Source organism: Plecotus auritus (assembly GCF_963455305.1).
Source record: "Plecotus auritus genome assembly, chromosome: X".
Classification (NCBI taxonomy): Eukaryota; Metazoa; Chordata; class Mammalia; order Chiroptera; family Vespertilionidae; genus Plecotus; species Plecotus auritus.
The window spans coordinates 110,697,867-110,715,169 of record NC_137784.1 but is presented as its reverse complement, the minus strand read 5'-3'; the positions used below and the strand labels follow the sequence as shown (position 1 = coordinate 110,715,169).

General features: G+C 38.2%; 1 protein-coding gene across 2 annotated transcripts in view; it reads left to right on the top strand.

The window, feature by feature from the left end:
* Positions 1-3,743: 3,743 nt before the first annotated feature.
* Positions 3,744-17,303, top strand: part of FRMD7 (FERM domain containing 7) — a gene marked incomplete at both ends in the record, with an annotated part of 98,810 nt that continues 85,250 nt past the window's right edge. Inside the window, one exon of one of the 2 annotated variants that reach the window (XM_080652130.1) lies at positions 3,744-3,886. In XM_080652130.1, the coding sequence (XP_080508256.1) occupies positions 3,830-3,886 (57 nt within the window). The remainder of the gene's footprint in view (positions 3,887-17,303) is intronic. The other variant, XM_080652129.1, reaches the window with a different exon arrangement.

Sequence of the window (17,303 nt, the reverse complement as noted above, 5' to 3'; positions counted from 1 at the left end):
TCAGGGATCTTTTTTTGGGCTTATAGTACTTAGCCAGAGTCCAGGGCAGCCCTTCTTCTTGTACTCATCCTGCATGTCTCTGGTGGTCATGTCCAGGCACAGGTCAGAGCTGGCTAAGTAGTCCATGGACAGAGCCTCCAGGACAGTGCAGCCATTCTTGCCTACCACTGCACTGTTTTAGCTCCTGTTGCCAGTTTTGATTACAAGTGGGCATGAGGATAGCCAACACTTGGGGTGTAGGTTGTGGATGGTTCAGGAAGAGGACAGGCCTGCTTGGCACTGTGCTCTCCACCTCTTTGGGGTAGACTGTGTAGATTCTTCCCACACTCACAATATTCTTCCCACAATATTCTTTCAGAATTGGGAGGAGCTGTTTGGAGGTTGCCATGGCTCTTACTCTAACACTTCGTTTAAGTTATTAGCTAAGCCAATTAAGCAAAAGAAAGAAATTAGCATTATAAAAATTGGAAAGAAAGAGATAAAGCCATTTTTATTCACAAATAATATAATTGTTTTATAACTGGATACTGAGAATCAAATGAAGACATACAACAAACATTTAAGAAATTTCAGTTAGTTATAAAAATAAATAAATTCAGCAAAGTAGCATGATACAAAGTAAATATCCAGAAATCAATTATATTTTTGTAAATATTTTTATTGTTTAAAGTATTACACATAGTAGTACATATATCTCCTTTTTCCCCCCATTGACCTTCCCCCAGCCTCCCCTACCCCCTGTCGCATGCCCTCATCCCACCTGCCCACCCCCCCAGTGTCTTGTGTCCATTGGTTGCACTTATATTTTTATTGAATTTACAGAGAAAGGAAGGGAGAGGGAGAGAGAAATAGAAAAATCAATGAGAGGGGAGTCCTCAATCAGCTGCCACCTGCATGGGGCTTGAGCCCTAAACCCAGGCATGTGCCCCGACTGGGAATCAAACCAGCAACCTCTTGGTGCATGGGTCGATGCTCAACCCCTGAGCCACACCAGCCATGCAATCAGTTGTATGTTTATACACCAATAATGACTGTCAGAAAGGGAAATTAAGAAAAAATCTTATTTACAATTTCATAAAATATTAAAGTACCCATGAATAAATTGTACGGAGGAGGTAAAATATCTGTACTTGAAAATTATAAAGTACTGAAGAAAGAAATTGAAGAATATGCAAATAAATGGAAGTATATACCATGCTCATGGATAGGAAGAATTAACATTGTTAAAAGTTCATAGTGCCCAAAGCAATCTATAGATTAAATGCTATACCTATGAAAATACCAATGGTGTATTTCACAGAACCAAAACAAATAATCCAAAAATTTATATGGAACCACACACAAAAACAACAACAACAACAACAAAAAAACCCACACCATAATAACCACAGCAATCTTAAGAAAGAAGAACAAAGTTGGAGGTATCATGCTACCGGATATCAAACTATACTACAAGGCCATAGTAATAAAAACAGCTATATAGGTCAATAGAACAGTATAAAAAGCCCAGAAAAAAAAACATTTCTATTGGCCAATTAATTTTGACAAATGGGGCAGGATTTTACAATGGGGTAATGACAGTGTATTCAATAAATGGTGCTAGTAAAATTGGACAGATACTTGCAAAAAATTAGGCTAAATTCTTATACCATATACAAGAATAAACTCAAACAAATTAAAGACTTAAATGTAAGACTTGATACCATAAAAATCCTAGAAGAAAACATAAGCAAGAAAATCTTTGACATTTCTCTTAGTAATATTTTTTCTAATATATTTCCTGGGGCAAGGAAAACAAAGAATAAACAAATGGGACTACTTAAAACTAAAGAGTTTCTGCAGAGCAAAGGAAATAATCAAGAAAATGAAAAAACAACCCACTGAATGGAAGAACATATTCATCAATGATACATATGGTAAGGGGTTAATATCCAAAATTTATAAAAATAACTTATACAACTCAACACTAAAACAAGCAAACCATACAGTCTAAAAATGGGCAAAGGACCTATTTAGACACATCTGTACACCTCAAAGAGGATGTACAGATGGCCTATAGATAAATGAAAAGATGTTCAACCTGGGTATGTGCCGTGACCATGTATCAAACCCAAATTTTGGTGTAGGAGACAACACTCTAACCAACTGAGCCACACTGGCTAAAGGTACCCTGAGATTATTTTCCTCACTTATCAATTGGCAAAAATCCAAAAATTTGATATCACATTCTGTTGATGAACCTAGAGAAAATAGGCACTCTCATACATTGTTGATGGAACTGCATATTGATACAACCCTTGTTATTAGCTTGATAGGTTAGTCATAATAAAGTACCACAGATTGGGTAGCTTAAACAACAAATTTATTTTCTCACAATTATGGAGACTAGAAGTCTCAGATCAAGAAGCTAGCAGGATTTGTTTCTGCTGAGGCCTCTCTTCTTGGCTTGTTGATGGACATCTTCTCTTCCCTGTATCTTCAAGTGGTCTTCCCTCTATGCATGTCTGTGTTCTAATCTCCTGCACTTATAAGGAAACCAGTTAGATTGGATTAGAGCCTACCCTAATAACTTAATTTCAACTTAATTACCTCTTTATAGACCATATCTCTAAATACAGTCACATTCTGAGTATCTGGGGGTTAGCACTTCAACACATGAGTTTAGGGGGACAAAATTCAACCTGTAACAACCATTATGGAGGGAAATTTAGAAAGAGCTATCAAAATTTTCAATATATACCCTTGATCAGATTTTGTTTCTGGAAATCTATCCTGCAGCTATACTTGTACAAATATAAAATGACATATAGCGAAGGATATTTATTTCAACCTTGTTTATAACAGCAAAAGTTTGGAAATAACCCATGGCCACCAATAGGGGACTATTTGACTAAACTATGTATCACTGATACAGTGCAAAAGTATGCAGTTGTAAAAAGAAACGAGTAACCTCTCCATGCATAGCTAAAGAGAGATCACAATGACATGTGAAGTAAGAAAAGAAAGGCACAAAACAGTGTAATAGCATGCTACCTACATCTGAGAAATATATTCACATTTGCTTGTACAGTACCAGCATAAAGAAACACTGAAGGCTAAATAACAATGACAAAAAGTGATAAAATTGATTACTCATGAGGTACAATGGGGGCACAGAATAGAGGGGTTAGAAGTGGAAATGAGGCTTTTTTTATTGTTTAAAGTATTACAAATAGTAGTACATATGTCTCCTTCCCTACCCCCTCCCCAGGCTTTTCTATATATTCCTTTTTATAATATTTTCATTCTAAATTATGTAAATTCAAAAACAAGTACAACTATTATATATAAAGCTTCCTAGTTCAGCCATGAAATTTCTAGTACAATATGAGACGAACTCTGGTCCTTTTACTTTTGAGAATGACTATTCTCCCTTTATTGAAGCTTTATCTAGGTTTTTGAAATTGTGCTCTTGTGAAATAAAGGAAATCCCCAGGGGATGCAAATGCTTTCTCTCTTTCATTCTTTTTATTTTTATTTGAAAAAGAGGAACTGAGTTTAAAAGGACTAGAGAGAGTCCAGTTGGATTTGTCGTTGACCAAATAGGAGATTACCCAGATGCTATTGATCACCAGCACTTGGCAGCACAAATGCCCTTGGGTGTGCATCACTTCAAGCAAACAGAAGTGTACCCTGCCGACGGTGGGGTGCCTGAGTAGGGGTGTGGGTGGGGTTGGGGAACCCGAGCACACTGCATCCAGCTGAGAGTGAGATTCCTTGAGAAAGCCCCTTCCTATCACAGCACCCACAGCACTCTGAGCCTGCTTGCAGCCCAACAGCCTCTCCGAGAATGCTACATTTAAAAGTGCAATTTTTGGATGATTCCCAGAAGATTTTTGTGGTTGATGTAAGTGGAAATTACATTGCTATTATTCCTTTATTATTCATTCAATAATGGTCATTTGTGGACAGCCCATTTGCCAGTAATGTTATGTCTTCGTTAGGACTGAATGACGGAGGACTGTGGTTTTTAGCTTTGGAAAAAGAAATCTGTATTTAATATTACAATGTAGCTCATATTTTCCCATTAACTTTCTTCTAGAACAGGTTCTCTTTTCTCAGGGGATGACAAAAGCAAGTTTTAAAGATATACTAAATAGTTGTAAAAAGACAAAGCAGCAATAACTTAGTAGTCCTGCCCAAAGAATTATTATTGGTCATTGAAATAATTTGCCTATGAGTCTCACCCCATGAACATTTATGGGGAGAAAACTGTGGTTCTGAGGGAAAGGAGAAGGGGAAAGCTACCCTCCTTTTTTTGAAGAAAATTTATGGGCTTTGGGGTCAGGGTAGAATTATGCAGTTGTAATGAGACCTCAGGAAGTAATGACAAGTATGAAAGAGAAAAATAAGATAAGAGACTACTTAATTTGATTTAGTGCTTGTAGTTCACGATTCTTAATATCATTCCTAGCTGCAAGATGATTGCATACAATTATACCTCATCTCTTCAAGAAAGAACAAATGTATTAAGCATATCATTTGGGGCTCATCTTTCAATATAGTAAGATATGTACATTTTGATGTTGGGTTTTATGTATGTGCATTTTGAAATCTATAATTTTATTTAAACAAAAATGCAATTTGCTCTGATATTTACATTAGCTATTAACAAAGAATAAATAGCTCATTTTCTTTTAAATTCATACAAAATGCTGGTTGTTTTCTTTTATACATAAACTAACAACTGCTGTTGGGTGTGTGGGTAACCCCTTTTTCAAATGAGTCTTTCATTTTGATTTGAATAATGTGCTTTGTGGGTGATGACTTCATGGCTTCAGATGCTGTTTTGCTGTCTCTTCCTTTCATTTTTATTTGAAAAAGGCAGTTTAGTTCCACAAACCTGAATGATTTGTTTTTGTAGCAAATAGCTTCCATTAGAGGTATGAGGCTTTTCCTATTTTTTTTTTTCTTGGAACTATATTTAAGGAGTGGAAAATGTCTTTTGAGTAGTTTATCCATTTGCAGGCTGGTGGTGTACATTCACAGTGCTCCAGTACCTGAGTTAGTGAGCTGGGTATTCAAAAGACACTGCTTTAGGCTACACTTTTAATAGACATTTCAAGCAACTCAAAGAGAAATCTTTGACAAAAAGTGACAGAAGAGCTTTCTGAATGTGGAGTTCAAATTCAGATCCAATTAAATGTGGAAGGGGTGAGTATAGTACCATAGCTTCACAAAATTTTCCTTCTGAGGAGCTGATTCCAGCAACTTGAATCCAGCATGATTTGGCTTCATGTCAGATTGTTTCTTTCCAGCTGCAGCACATTGTGTTTCTTGGGAAGATAATGGGAGAGGTTACCCAGCAATTCGGGTGTCACAGCATTTGATTCCTTTTGCTCTGTAGAAGGCTACTTCTGTAACTAGCAATCATGGTGTTACTGAGAGTGGCAATAGCATTAACTGTAGTCCCATGAGAAGTGTTCTCCTGAGAGGAATGGAACCTTAAGTTAGTAGCCAATTATACAACAGTATCTTCTCTTTTTAACAATAGACTGATGATGATGATGTCAGTAGTAATAGTGAGTTACAAATGAATAACACTTTAACCTTTACAAAGTAATCTCATATCCATTAGTTCATTTGATCCTTCATTCTACCCTGTGAGTGAAGGTAGGAAAAAAATTAATCTTTTCCCATTTTGCAAATAAAAAGATAGGTACTCAAGGAGCTTAAATGGCATGTGTAGGATTATACAGCATATAAATGCAAAGCAATCCAAAACTTTCCCCACTATTCAATATATAGTTGTATCTAGAAGACTCATCTGTCAATAGCCTTTTAGTCCCATAATATTGCTCATGCACATTATTTTATTTTCTGTTGCTCTCGAAAGGCAAAGAATTTGGCATACAGTGAGTCTTTGATGACTGGTGTGCTCTGAGGAGCTATGTGAAAAAGTGGTTCTTAGAGGTTAGGGAGAACATGGCATAAATATTTTCACTGATTCAAAAGTTTAAAAAGCAACCTAAACATTTCCTCTTTTATTAGTACTCATATCTTAACCAGGATGAAGAAATGCTTGGAACCATAATGGAGAGAATCATTAGCAGCTAAGGAAAGCCACATGGAAGGGCTTTTTATATCAAAATTGACTGATATCTCACAAGGCTTGGATCAATCTCAGGGAGAATTATTCTGCAAGATAAGATTTAAAAAACACAATTGGCTGCATAGGGAGAAATAATGGAGTCTTGGACATTGGTGTTGATTTTACAGAAAGTACTGTAGTAGAAATATGAAAAGAACACATGATCAGATAGAATAATGTCTCTTGGGTAAGGCTAATTGGCACCCAGAATGCTTTATTCTACCCCCAGTAGCAATTTCTTGGTGAATTGGTTTGTGTCCAAGATCTGGCTCGGGCCTACAGAACCAGAAGCCTGATTTGCCAGCACTCCACAAGAACTGAAGTCAGAGACTGTTATTTAAAATAGGATGTCAGTGTCACCATTTACAGTGGGATTGGGGACACTAAGATCCTCTCATCAGTTACATCAAATGCCAAATGTCAGAAAAGTCAGATTTAAAGGAATTAAACATCTGATTCTAATATTTGATGGCCTAGTAATCCATCCATCTCCACAAAGGCCCTATCATTCAGACCTTTTAGTCATTCATTCATTTAGTTATTTTGTTAAAAAATTATTATCGAGCCCTATCTGATTTGGCTCAGTGGATAGAGTGTTGGCCTGCGGACTGAAGGGTCCCAGGTTCGATTCCCGTCAAGGGCATGTACCTTGGTTGCGGGTACATCCCCAATAGGGGGTGTGCAGGAGACAGCAAATCAATGTTTCTCTCTCATTGATGTTTCTAACTCTCATCCTTCTTCCTTCCTCTCTGTAAAAGATCAATAAAATATATAAAAAATTATTATCGAGATCATAATATATCCCAGGCCCTGTTCTGGGCACATTATACTCTACCATATTGGTAAGTAAAGTTCTAGAGCAAGGGCACACTCTCAACTGGGCAGTGCTGGCTTTTTGCTACAAACTATGGCTTTAGTGATTCATTTTTCTTTCATTGCATGATTGAACATCCCTTTGTTATTGACCTGTTTTTAACTTGTTAATGCCTTAAACTAGATTACTTGGAAGAGTGGCTGGCCACAGACAAATCCTGTTTTTTTGAAGTTTCTTTGAGTATCTGTGTATAGAGGCACTGTGTGTTAATTTTACAGATGAACTCTGAGAATATTTGTCAACCTTTTCTTTTCTGAATTTCCAAAAGTATTTGGGGAATGCAGGATAGATATGGAACTTCAAAACTGCTGAAATGTGCCTACTAAAGTGTAATCCAATGAAAAAAATGTATTTAGTAAAAACCTCATTTTATTTTTCAAGCTCTCATATTGAAGAAACTTGATTGTTGTTAAATATCAACATTATATCTAGTGTGGCATTATCATGGACTTTATATACTTAGATAATCAAGGAGGACTCTCTAGAATGTTGGTGGGAGTGGGTAAGCAGAAGGAGAAATGGAATAAGGTAATGTTTTAAAAAATAATTGCAGATTTTAGCTCTGGCTGGTGTGGCTCAGTTGATTGGGCATAGTCCCATGCACTGAGAGGTCGCCAGTTCGTTTTCCTGTCAGGGTACATCTCCAGGCTGTGGCTGGATCCCCAGTACGGGTCATGCATGAGGTATGATGATTCTTGATGTTTGTCTCTCTAAAAAAATTAATAAAATATTTTAAAAATAATTTCATATTTTAATGTAAATTCAGTTTTGTCTCTTTATTATGGAGACTGGAATTTTCTTGACTAAAAAAATGGGGATGAAAGACCAAATCTAAGGCTTTCTCAGCTCTTAGGAATAGTAGAGAAGGTCAGGTTTTTAGCTTGACTATGAATCCTCCTAATACACACACATACCAGTAACAGTAATGAATGTCCTTGAAGGATGACATTTTTTTTTTCTAAAGTCTGCACTGTTTGCTTATCTCAAGTATATATGGAGAGTTTACAAAACCAATAATCCCATCATTGTATCTGACACAGTTATGTCTGCTATTTCCCCTGCCTGTGGCAGTGCTGTTTTTGTAGAAGCATAGTGGAGGTGAAGAATAGATTTGTTTGTGAATTTTCCCCCAAAATAATTCACTTTGATGGTTTGTGGAGCCTAAAGTCAAAATAAGAGATTTGAAACATCTCAAATCTTACTTTTACCTGATTGCTAAGTGACTGTATTGTTAATCGCAGCAGCTACCTGGTGGCTTACACAGGGAGAATATGGTGAGTCAGCTTACCTCATTTCTTTAAGAGTAAGCCCATCATAAAGGCCACCAGGCAACAGTTTCTGAAAGAGGCAGAGGGCAGACAGTACCAGGACTGAGAACTATTCAAGATAAATAACAAAGCAAAGAATGCCTAGTGATTATTTTTAATTGGTAGTGTGGTATTTACCCTTGGATGATAAGGGATCTTTTGTAATTTTGTCAGTGATGATACCTCTCCCCTTCATAAAGAAAAGCTGTCCCAACTCCAATGAGATGGAATATTTTTGTGTAGTGGAATGTTCCTGGACTTGGGGCTACAAATACTGAGCCATTTTAGTGTTGTAACCTTGAGCCAGTCACTTACTCTCTTAGCTCCCTGAGTTGTTATGAGGGGAAATATAAATGTTATAATGTATATTTAGAGTCTGATAATGTAGGATAAATTTACCCCTTACAAGCTGTGAGGCCTTGGGCAAGTCACTTAGTATATCTGAGAGAGACTTAGTTTTGTCAACTCTAAAAACTTGGACCTTATGGGTGGTGGGAACACTGTGCAATATACAGATCTTGTAACATAGAAACCCACACCTGAAATCTATCTGATCATGTTGACCAATGTTACCCCAATAAATTTAAATAAATAAATAAATAAATAAATAAATAAATAAATAAATACAAACTTGGACTTGAAGTGTCAGGAAAAATTTTCCAAATAATAAACAATTTAAGTTCCTGAGTAGTAGCTAAGGAGATAAAGAGTTAGAACTAGAGTGTTGAGGGATTTATGGTGGTTTACACAAAGGAAAAATGAAAGGCCAATATGCAAAAGAGAACATGCCCTTTCAAGGAAAAAAAAGGTCAGTCTGAGTGAATAGTGGAATGTTGAAAGGAAGATGGAGAGTAGCTGGAAATTAAGATGAAGCACGGGTTGCAAGCAACACTCTGTGGCAGATGATCGACACTGTCTGACACAATTTGAGCTTGCTATAGCAACAAAGTCTAACCTATTCCGGTGCTCTCCTCTATGAGACAAGCCGTTATATAGACTTAGACAGTGTTAAAAAAATAAAAAAATAAAAAAGAAGATGAAGCACGGGTATGAAAAAATTGAACAGATACATGCAAAAACATGAAACGACCACCAACTTATACCATACACAAGAATAAACAAAATGGAAAAAAGACTTAAATGTAAGTTGTGAAACCAGAAAAATTCTTAAAGAAAACATAGGCAGCAAAATCTGAGACATCTCTCATAGCAATATGTTTGTCGATATATCTCCTAGGGCAAGGGAAACTAAGGAGAAAATAAACAAATGGAACTACATCAAAACAAAAAGCTTCTACACAGCAAAAGAAATCATCAACAAAATGAAAAGGAAGCCCACTGTATGGGGGAGCATATTTGGCAATGATACATCTGATAAAAGGTTAATATCCGAAATATATAAGAAACTCATACAACTTAACAAAGGGAAGACAAACAATTCAAATAAAAAATGGGCAAAGGACCTAAATAGACTATTTTCCAAAGTGGATATATAGAAGGCCAAGAGATATATGAAAAAATGCTCAAAATCACTGATTATCAGAGAGATGCAAATTAAAATGACAAAATGAGGTATCACGTCACAGCTGTCAGAATGGCTACCATCAACAAATAAATAAATGACAAGTGGTGATGAGGATGTGAAGAAAAGGGACCCTAGTACACTGCTGGTGGGAATGCAGACTGGTGGAGTCATTATGGAAGACAGTATGGAGTTTCCTCAAAAGTTAAATATGGAACTGCCATTTGACCCAGTGGTCCCACTTCTAGGAATATATCCTAAGAAACCTGAAACATCAATCAGAAAGAATGTATGCACCCCTATGTTCATAGCAATGCAATTTACAATAGCTAAGATCTAGAAACAGCCTAAGTGCCCATCAGTAGATGAGTGGATAAGAAAGCTGTGGTGGTACATTTACACCATGTAATACTATGCAACAGTAAAAAAGAAGGATCTCTTACCCTTTGAGACAGCATGGAAGGACCTGGAGAGTATGATTAAGTGAAATAAGCCCAGAGAAAGACAAGTATCACATGATCTCACTCATATGTGGAATCTAATGAACAAAATAGATCCAGAGACATAGAAGCATGGAACAGACTGTCGAATCTCAGAGGGAAGAAATGGATGGGTGGATGGGTGGGTGGGAAGAGATCAACTAAAGAACTTGTATGCATATATGCATAAACCATAGACACAGACAATAGGGTGGCAAAGGCCTGGGGTGGGGGCCGGAGTGGGCTAGAAGGGGTCAATGGGGTGAAAGGGGACATATGTAATACTTTCAACAATAAAGATTTTTTTTAAAGATGAAGCACAGCTAGCCATGTGGTTTATATTCTGAAAGTGATAGAGAATAACAAGAATTTAAGAAGCTAAAATGTGGATATTAGCATGTGCTTACTAATTAATTTATGCATTCATTTGCTCAGCCAATATTTAATAAAATGTGTTCTAAGTGTTGGAGATGCCAGGTAGAAACTGAATAATAACTTCAAGTTCAGAGGCTCCAATTTTAGATAATCAACCTATCTCCTAAAAAGGAGATAGGAAAAAAATGCTCAATATTCCAACCTGAAAGTGAATGGAGACAGATAGGTTTTATGCAACAGATGGTAATAAAGTAGAATTTCTAGACCCATTTGATACTGGTCTACATATGGAAGATGAGTGAGAGGAATCTAGATGACCTTCAGATTTCTGGCTTAGGTGACTGTTTGGATGGTGGCCCCCTTTCACCAAGACAGAGAACAGAATAAAAGTAGCAAGTTTAAGATGGGCAATAACGAGTTTTGTATTGGACTTACGGATTATCAAAAAAGAAATATATCTGGAGTTGGGAAGACCTGAGTTCTAGTCCCAGCTCTAACAATTTTAAGGTGTGAAACCTCAGGTGAGTCACTTCACCTCTCTGAGCCAGTGCCCTTATCACTAAAATAGGGATAATCATAGCACCTACCTCACAATTTCATTGTGAATATAAATGAAATTCCAGAGGTAAAGTATCTGACCGCAAAATAAGTGCTCAAAGCATGTTAATTCCTCCCTTCCTTGCTTACAGACCTCTTTATTTCTCTGGTTTGCAAATCAACATAGAATGACCTTTCACCCTCAACCTGGAGTTTCTTTTGATAAGCTTCATTTTGCAGCCCACCTCCAGGCAATAGAACTTTGTTTTCCCAGGTCTGCACTTCCTCTTGGGCTTCCCAAGGTTAATTTATCCTGCCTTTCTGAGTGGTTTGCCTTTGCTTAGTCAATAGTCTCAGGGTATTTGTTCTTCTCCTGGAGTCATTGATCCTGGGAGGGTCCATAAAAGCTGCCTAGAGTTACCTAAAATAATGTTGGGCTTCCTTTAAGGAAGCTGATGGAAATAGCCAAACCCTTCGTGATTTAACTACATTTTAAATTAATCTGTGGTTAGTTTCTTAATCCCTTTCACCTTTTTCATCCATCCCCCCACCTGGGATATAAAGTACAGCATAGGGAATATAATCAATAATATTATAATAATTATGTATGATGTCAGATAGGTAGTAGCCTTGTCAGGTGATTAATTCATAAGGTATATAAATGTCTAATCATTATATTGTACACCTGAAACTAATATAATATTGTATGTCAACTGTAATTGGAAAATTAATTTCAAAAAATTAAAAACAAAAAGCTTAAGAAAATTGCTCTTAAGCAATTGGTATCTACTCATAGTAATGCTAACACAGTTCATAACAATGGTAACAACAATACTACTGACTAATAATATCAATAGCTTATGTTCTAAGTGTATTTTGCATACACTATCTCATGTAATGGTCACACAAAGCAAATGATTGTCACTATCTAGCTTGTTTATATAACCTCTCTGTGCCTTAGGTTTTGTCATCTGTAAAATGAGGATAATATTAATGCCCACTACATAGAATTGTTATGAAGGTTGAATGAATTAATATATCTAAAACACTTAGAACAATAACATAAAAGTATTTTCTACATGGATACCCCATAAAAATTGGCTCCAAATTTAGATGGTAAATATATGTCCTAATATTCTTGTCTACACAGCAATATCTAAGTGAATAAGGCCAGGAATATTATTGCTATCTTTATTTTACAGGCATGTAAACTGAGGTACAGAGAGTTTGACTTATCCAAGGTAGCATTGCTATTTAAGTTAATGGGTGATCTGGGTTTCAAGCCTCATTTGAGCTTCAAAACCCTGGCTGGTTATTGGTTAGGTAGTAGATTTATGACTCAGGTGGGATTGCTGTATGTGTTGTAAAGTTTCCTCTTTTTCCAGGACTTCCTGATGTATCTTCTAGTTGCAAGCAGCTGGTCCCACACTAGGTGCTCAATCAACTTTTGATGACAGGCTGACCAACAGACTGACCATAACAACTCATCACCACCCCCGTGCCTGTACAAAGAAACTCAATTGATGAAGCTTCTAAACCATGTTAGGAAAATCATCCTGGAATCATAATGTCCCACTCTAGCCAATGTAGGCTATTTCTTTGCCAGGGATTTATTTGTCATTGCCAGGGATTTATTTACACGCTGCTATGATGAATGTCTTTGTTTAAACTACTGAGTTTGCTTTGCTCCTGGTAGCCTAAGGTTTGTTGATTCAAAGAATAAATTGAATTGAAAAAGAAAGTGCTTGTGCTTTGTTGACCCGAAGCCAGACTGAGCAGTGGCCAAGGGTGGTTTAGGTGCTCTCTCTCCCACCCCTCTGGGGGCCCTGTATCCTCTGCTGTCACCTGGCTGCCAGGTTTCCCGCCTGATATTAGAGCTCAAAGAAAAGGCCTGGACTCAAGCTTTCCCACCCACACCCTTCCCTTGTCTCTTTCCATTCCCACAGCTGAAAGGAGGATGGAACATGAACCCAAAATTTAAGGCACTGGGGTGGGGATTGGGAAACTGTCTTTGAAGTTGGGTGGTTGGTAGTTGGGTGTTTGTTCAAGTATGCACTCGTGGGAAACTCTATGAAGAGTTTCCGTTAGTTGGGGCCTTGACACTCCTTTTTTCATCACAGTGCAGAGCTCAATCTGCTGCCTGGGCACTGGGAAGGACTAGCTGAAGCTAGAACTCTCAACAGAAGTTCTGAGTGAAACTTGCTAAAGGACAACATTCTTCTGAATTATATAGGAGTTTCTTTCCTTTAAATGCCATTTACCCTGTATTAGCATCATTGTTTGACCTCTTAGATTTAACTGGTGCTTTAAGACACGAGGTTGTCAATTACAACTGAGAGACTGAGAAATTCTTCAAATTGACTGAACTGAGTCCAATCCCTTGAGGTCAAAAGGGTATGGCCTGAGGGGTAGGACCACTTGGGAGGTGGCCAGACTGCCTCAGCAATTTCCTAAAAGAACCAGGAGCCTACCATTCCAGCAGCAGAGAGAGCAGTGCTGGCTTTTGTGATAGTAGGTGCCGCTAAGCAGTTTTGTGCCAGACTGTCAGAACTGAAAAAAAAAAAAAGTTTGGTTAGACCAGTTCTACTCTGAGAGATTCACCCTTAATAGACCGTTTGCACCACAGGAGGTAGTGGGGAATTGGCCAATGAGGTGCCAAAGCAAGGCACCACTAGAGAGATCTGCTGAAGGCTACAAAGCTCAGGAAAAAATAGAAGGTGACAGAGGGGCCACTTCTCTGGGGGTTTTAGAACTCTCTATTGTATAGCTGGTCTGTTCAAAATATGGCTGTTGTGCAAAACCTCCAATTATTAACCCCAAAAAATCTTATTCCAGCTCTCTTTCCTATATCCCCTCTTCCTCTTTACCCACTTCCTCATTCCTTTCTGGGTCCAAGGTGTGAGGCTAGAGAGGAGTGGTCTGTCTGGGTGAGTTGACCCCAGGCCCTGGAAGCACTTAGGCATGGCACCTCACCAATAATAGCTGGTCTGTGCTGTCTTAAACAAAAGGTACTTTGTCCTCTGAGATTCCATCTACATTGATGGAATTCACCTTTCAACAAACTTAAACAAAGACAAAGGTTCTCCAGAATTTTATACTCAGAACATTTTAAGTCATTGCAAGTTTATTTTCTGTATCTATAAGTCTGTTTCTGGAGTTCTGTTGAAATTTTAATGATTCTAAACATGGTGCATATGTGCTTTTGATCTTTGCACCACAGATGAATATGTTGAAGGACATTAGAAGAGCACACAGTAAACATTTTTAAGCAATAAAATTAATGAAAAAGGAAAAAAAGAGTTTTGTCACAAAGTTACTATCACTTACCTTTTTTTAAATAAATCTTTATTGTTCAGATTATTACAATTGTTCCTCTTTTTCCCCCATAGCGCCCCTCCACCTGGTTCCCACCCTACCCTCTGCCCTTACACCCCCGAACTGTCCTCATCCATAGGTGTATGATTTTTGTCCAGTCTCTTCCCGCACCCCCCACACCCCCTTCCCCCTGAGAATTGTCAGTCCACTCCCTTTCTATGCCCCTGATTCTATTATATTCACCAGTTTATTCTGTTCATCAGATTTTTTTATTCATTTGATTTTTAGGTTCACTTGTTGATAGATATGTATTTGTTGTTCATAATTTTTACCTTTACCTTTTTCTTCTTCTTCCTCTTCTTAAAGAATACCTTTCAGCATTTCATATAATACTGATTTGGCAGTGATGAACTCCTTTAACTTTTTCTTATCTGTGAAGCTCTTCATTTGCCCTTCAATTCTGAATGATAGCTTTGCTGGGTAGAGTAATCTTGGTTGTAGGTTCTTGCTATTCATCACTTTGAATATTTCTTGCCACTCCCGTCTGGCCTGCATAGTTCCTGTTGAGAAATCAGCTGACAATCGTATGGGTACTCCCTTGTAGGTAACTAACTGTTTTTCTCTTGCTGCTTTTAAGAGTCTCTCTTTGTCTTTTGCTCCTGGCATTTTAATCATGATGTGTCTTGGTGTGGTCCTCTTTGGATTCCTTTTGTTTGGGGTTCTCTGTGCTTCCTGGACTTGTAAGTCTATTTCTTTCACCAAGTGGGGGATGTTTTCTGTCATTATTTCTTCAAATAGGTTTTCAGTATCTTGCTCTCTCTCTTCTTCTGGCATCCCCATAATTCGGATGTTGGTACGCTTGAAGTTGTCCCAGAGGCTCCTTACACTATCTTCATATTTTTGGATTCTTTTTTCTTTTTGCTTTTCCGGTTTAGTGTTTTTTGCTTCTTTGTATTTCAAAACTTTGACTTGATTCTTGCGATCCTCTAGTCTGCTGTTAGATCTCTGTATAATATTTTTTATTGCAGTCAGTGTATGCTTAATTTCTAGTTGGTCCTTTTTCATATCCTCAAGGGTCTCACTAAATTTATTGGCCTTTTCTAGAAAATTCTTGAAATACCTTATAACTGTGGTTTTGAACTCTATATCCAGTCATTTGCTTTCCTCTATTTCTTTCATTTGTGAGCTGTTTCTTTGTCTCTGCATTTTGGTTGCTTCCCTGAGTTGATAGAGTGGCTTTGTGTGCTAGGTGTCCTATAGGGCCCAGTGGCTCAGCCTCCCCAGTTACCTGAGGTGGACACTCTTGGTGCACCCCTTTGTGGGCTGTGTGCACAGTCTTGTTGTAGTTAAGCCTTGATTGTTGTTGGTATCACTGGGAGGAATTGACCTCCAGGCCAATTGGCTGTGAGGATCAGCTGTGTCTATGCTGGGAGAACTTCTGTGCTGGAGACACCCTTATGAGACAAGACTTGAAAAAAGCCTCTGTGCTCAGCTTGGATGGGCAGAGTCTCAGGGCGGAGCAGACAGCATTGGTTTCCCATCAGCCCTGCCCTAAGAGGCCCCTGTGTCTCAGTGTCCCGTGGTAATCGCTGCAAGCACCTCTGAGAGAAAGCCGCCCTCGAGTTCTGCCCACTGCCAGACAGTCCAATTTCTCCCCAAATGAGTCTGGGTCCCCAGAGTCTCGCCCAGAACTGGAGTTCGAGCAGTTGGGAGCTTTTGTCTCCCTCCCGCTTGAGAAAGCCAGCCACGTACTCAGTTCCCTGCCCTCTCCGCGTGCGTGCCTGGGTACCTCTGCCTTCCACAGTTCCTCTGAGTCTCAGTGTGCTTTTCTCTTTCCTGACAGTCAAGTTTCACACTGTATGAATCTGGGTCCCCAGAGTCTCTCCTGGAACTGGAGTTCAGCGCAGTCGGGAGCTTTTGTCTCTCTCCTGCTTGAGAAAGCCAGCCGCGCACTCAGTTGCCAGTCCTCTCCGCGTGTGCGTCTCAGTACCTCTGCCTCCTGCAGCTCCTCTGAGTCTCAGTGTGTTTTTCTCTTTCCTTCTAGTTGTAGAATTTCCACTCAGCCAGCCTTCCTGTGGTTCTGGATGATGTCTGTTTTGTCTTTTAGTTGTAGTTTTGAAATTGTTGTGTGAGGCAGCAGTTTAGGTGTTTACCTATGCCGCCATCTTGGTTTCTCTATCCTATCACTTACCTTTTATCTATAAGATATTTTCTGACCAAACATTGTTCTAGGAATTTCCACTTGCATTATTTCATATAATATTTGTTAATAAGTTTAAAAAATAGGTATGATGATTCTATTTCATTCATTCATCACTTGTTTAACAAATTCTTATGAGACCTCACTGCTTCCATGCACAGTGGTAGCTACTGAGGATGCAGAGAAAAATAAAAAGTATGATATCAAAGACCTCCTAGTCTAGTAGAAGAATTAGAAACTGAAACAGGTATGTACACTAAAGTGTGATTTATACAAATGACAGTGACAAGGACAGTTTTTAATAGAAAAACAAAGGAGGAGCACCTAACCTAGATTTAAGTGTGTGTGTTGAGGGAATGGTCAGACAGGTTTTCTTGAGGAGGATAATGTATAACATGAATCCTAATGACCAGTACTAATTACTTATGTTTTTAAATATTTTTAATTGATATTTAGAGAGAAAGAGGATGGGAGAGGGGGAGAGAAACATTGATGTGAGATTGGAACATCAATTGGCTGCCTCCTGTTGGAAGTTAAAATTGAGGGGAGAGAATGCTATGAGAG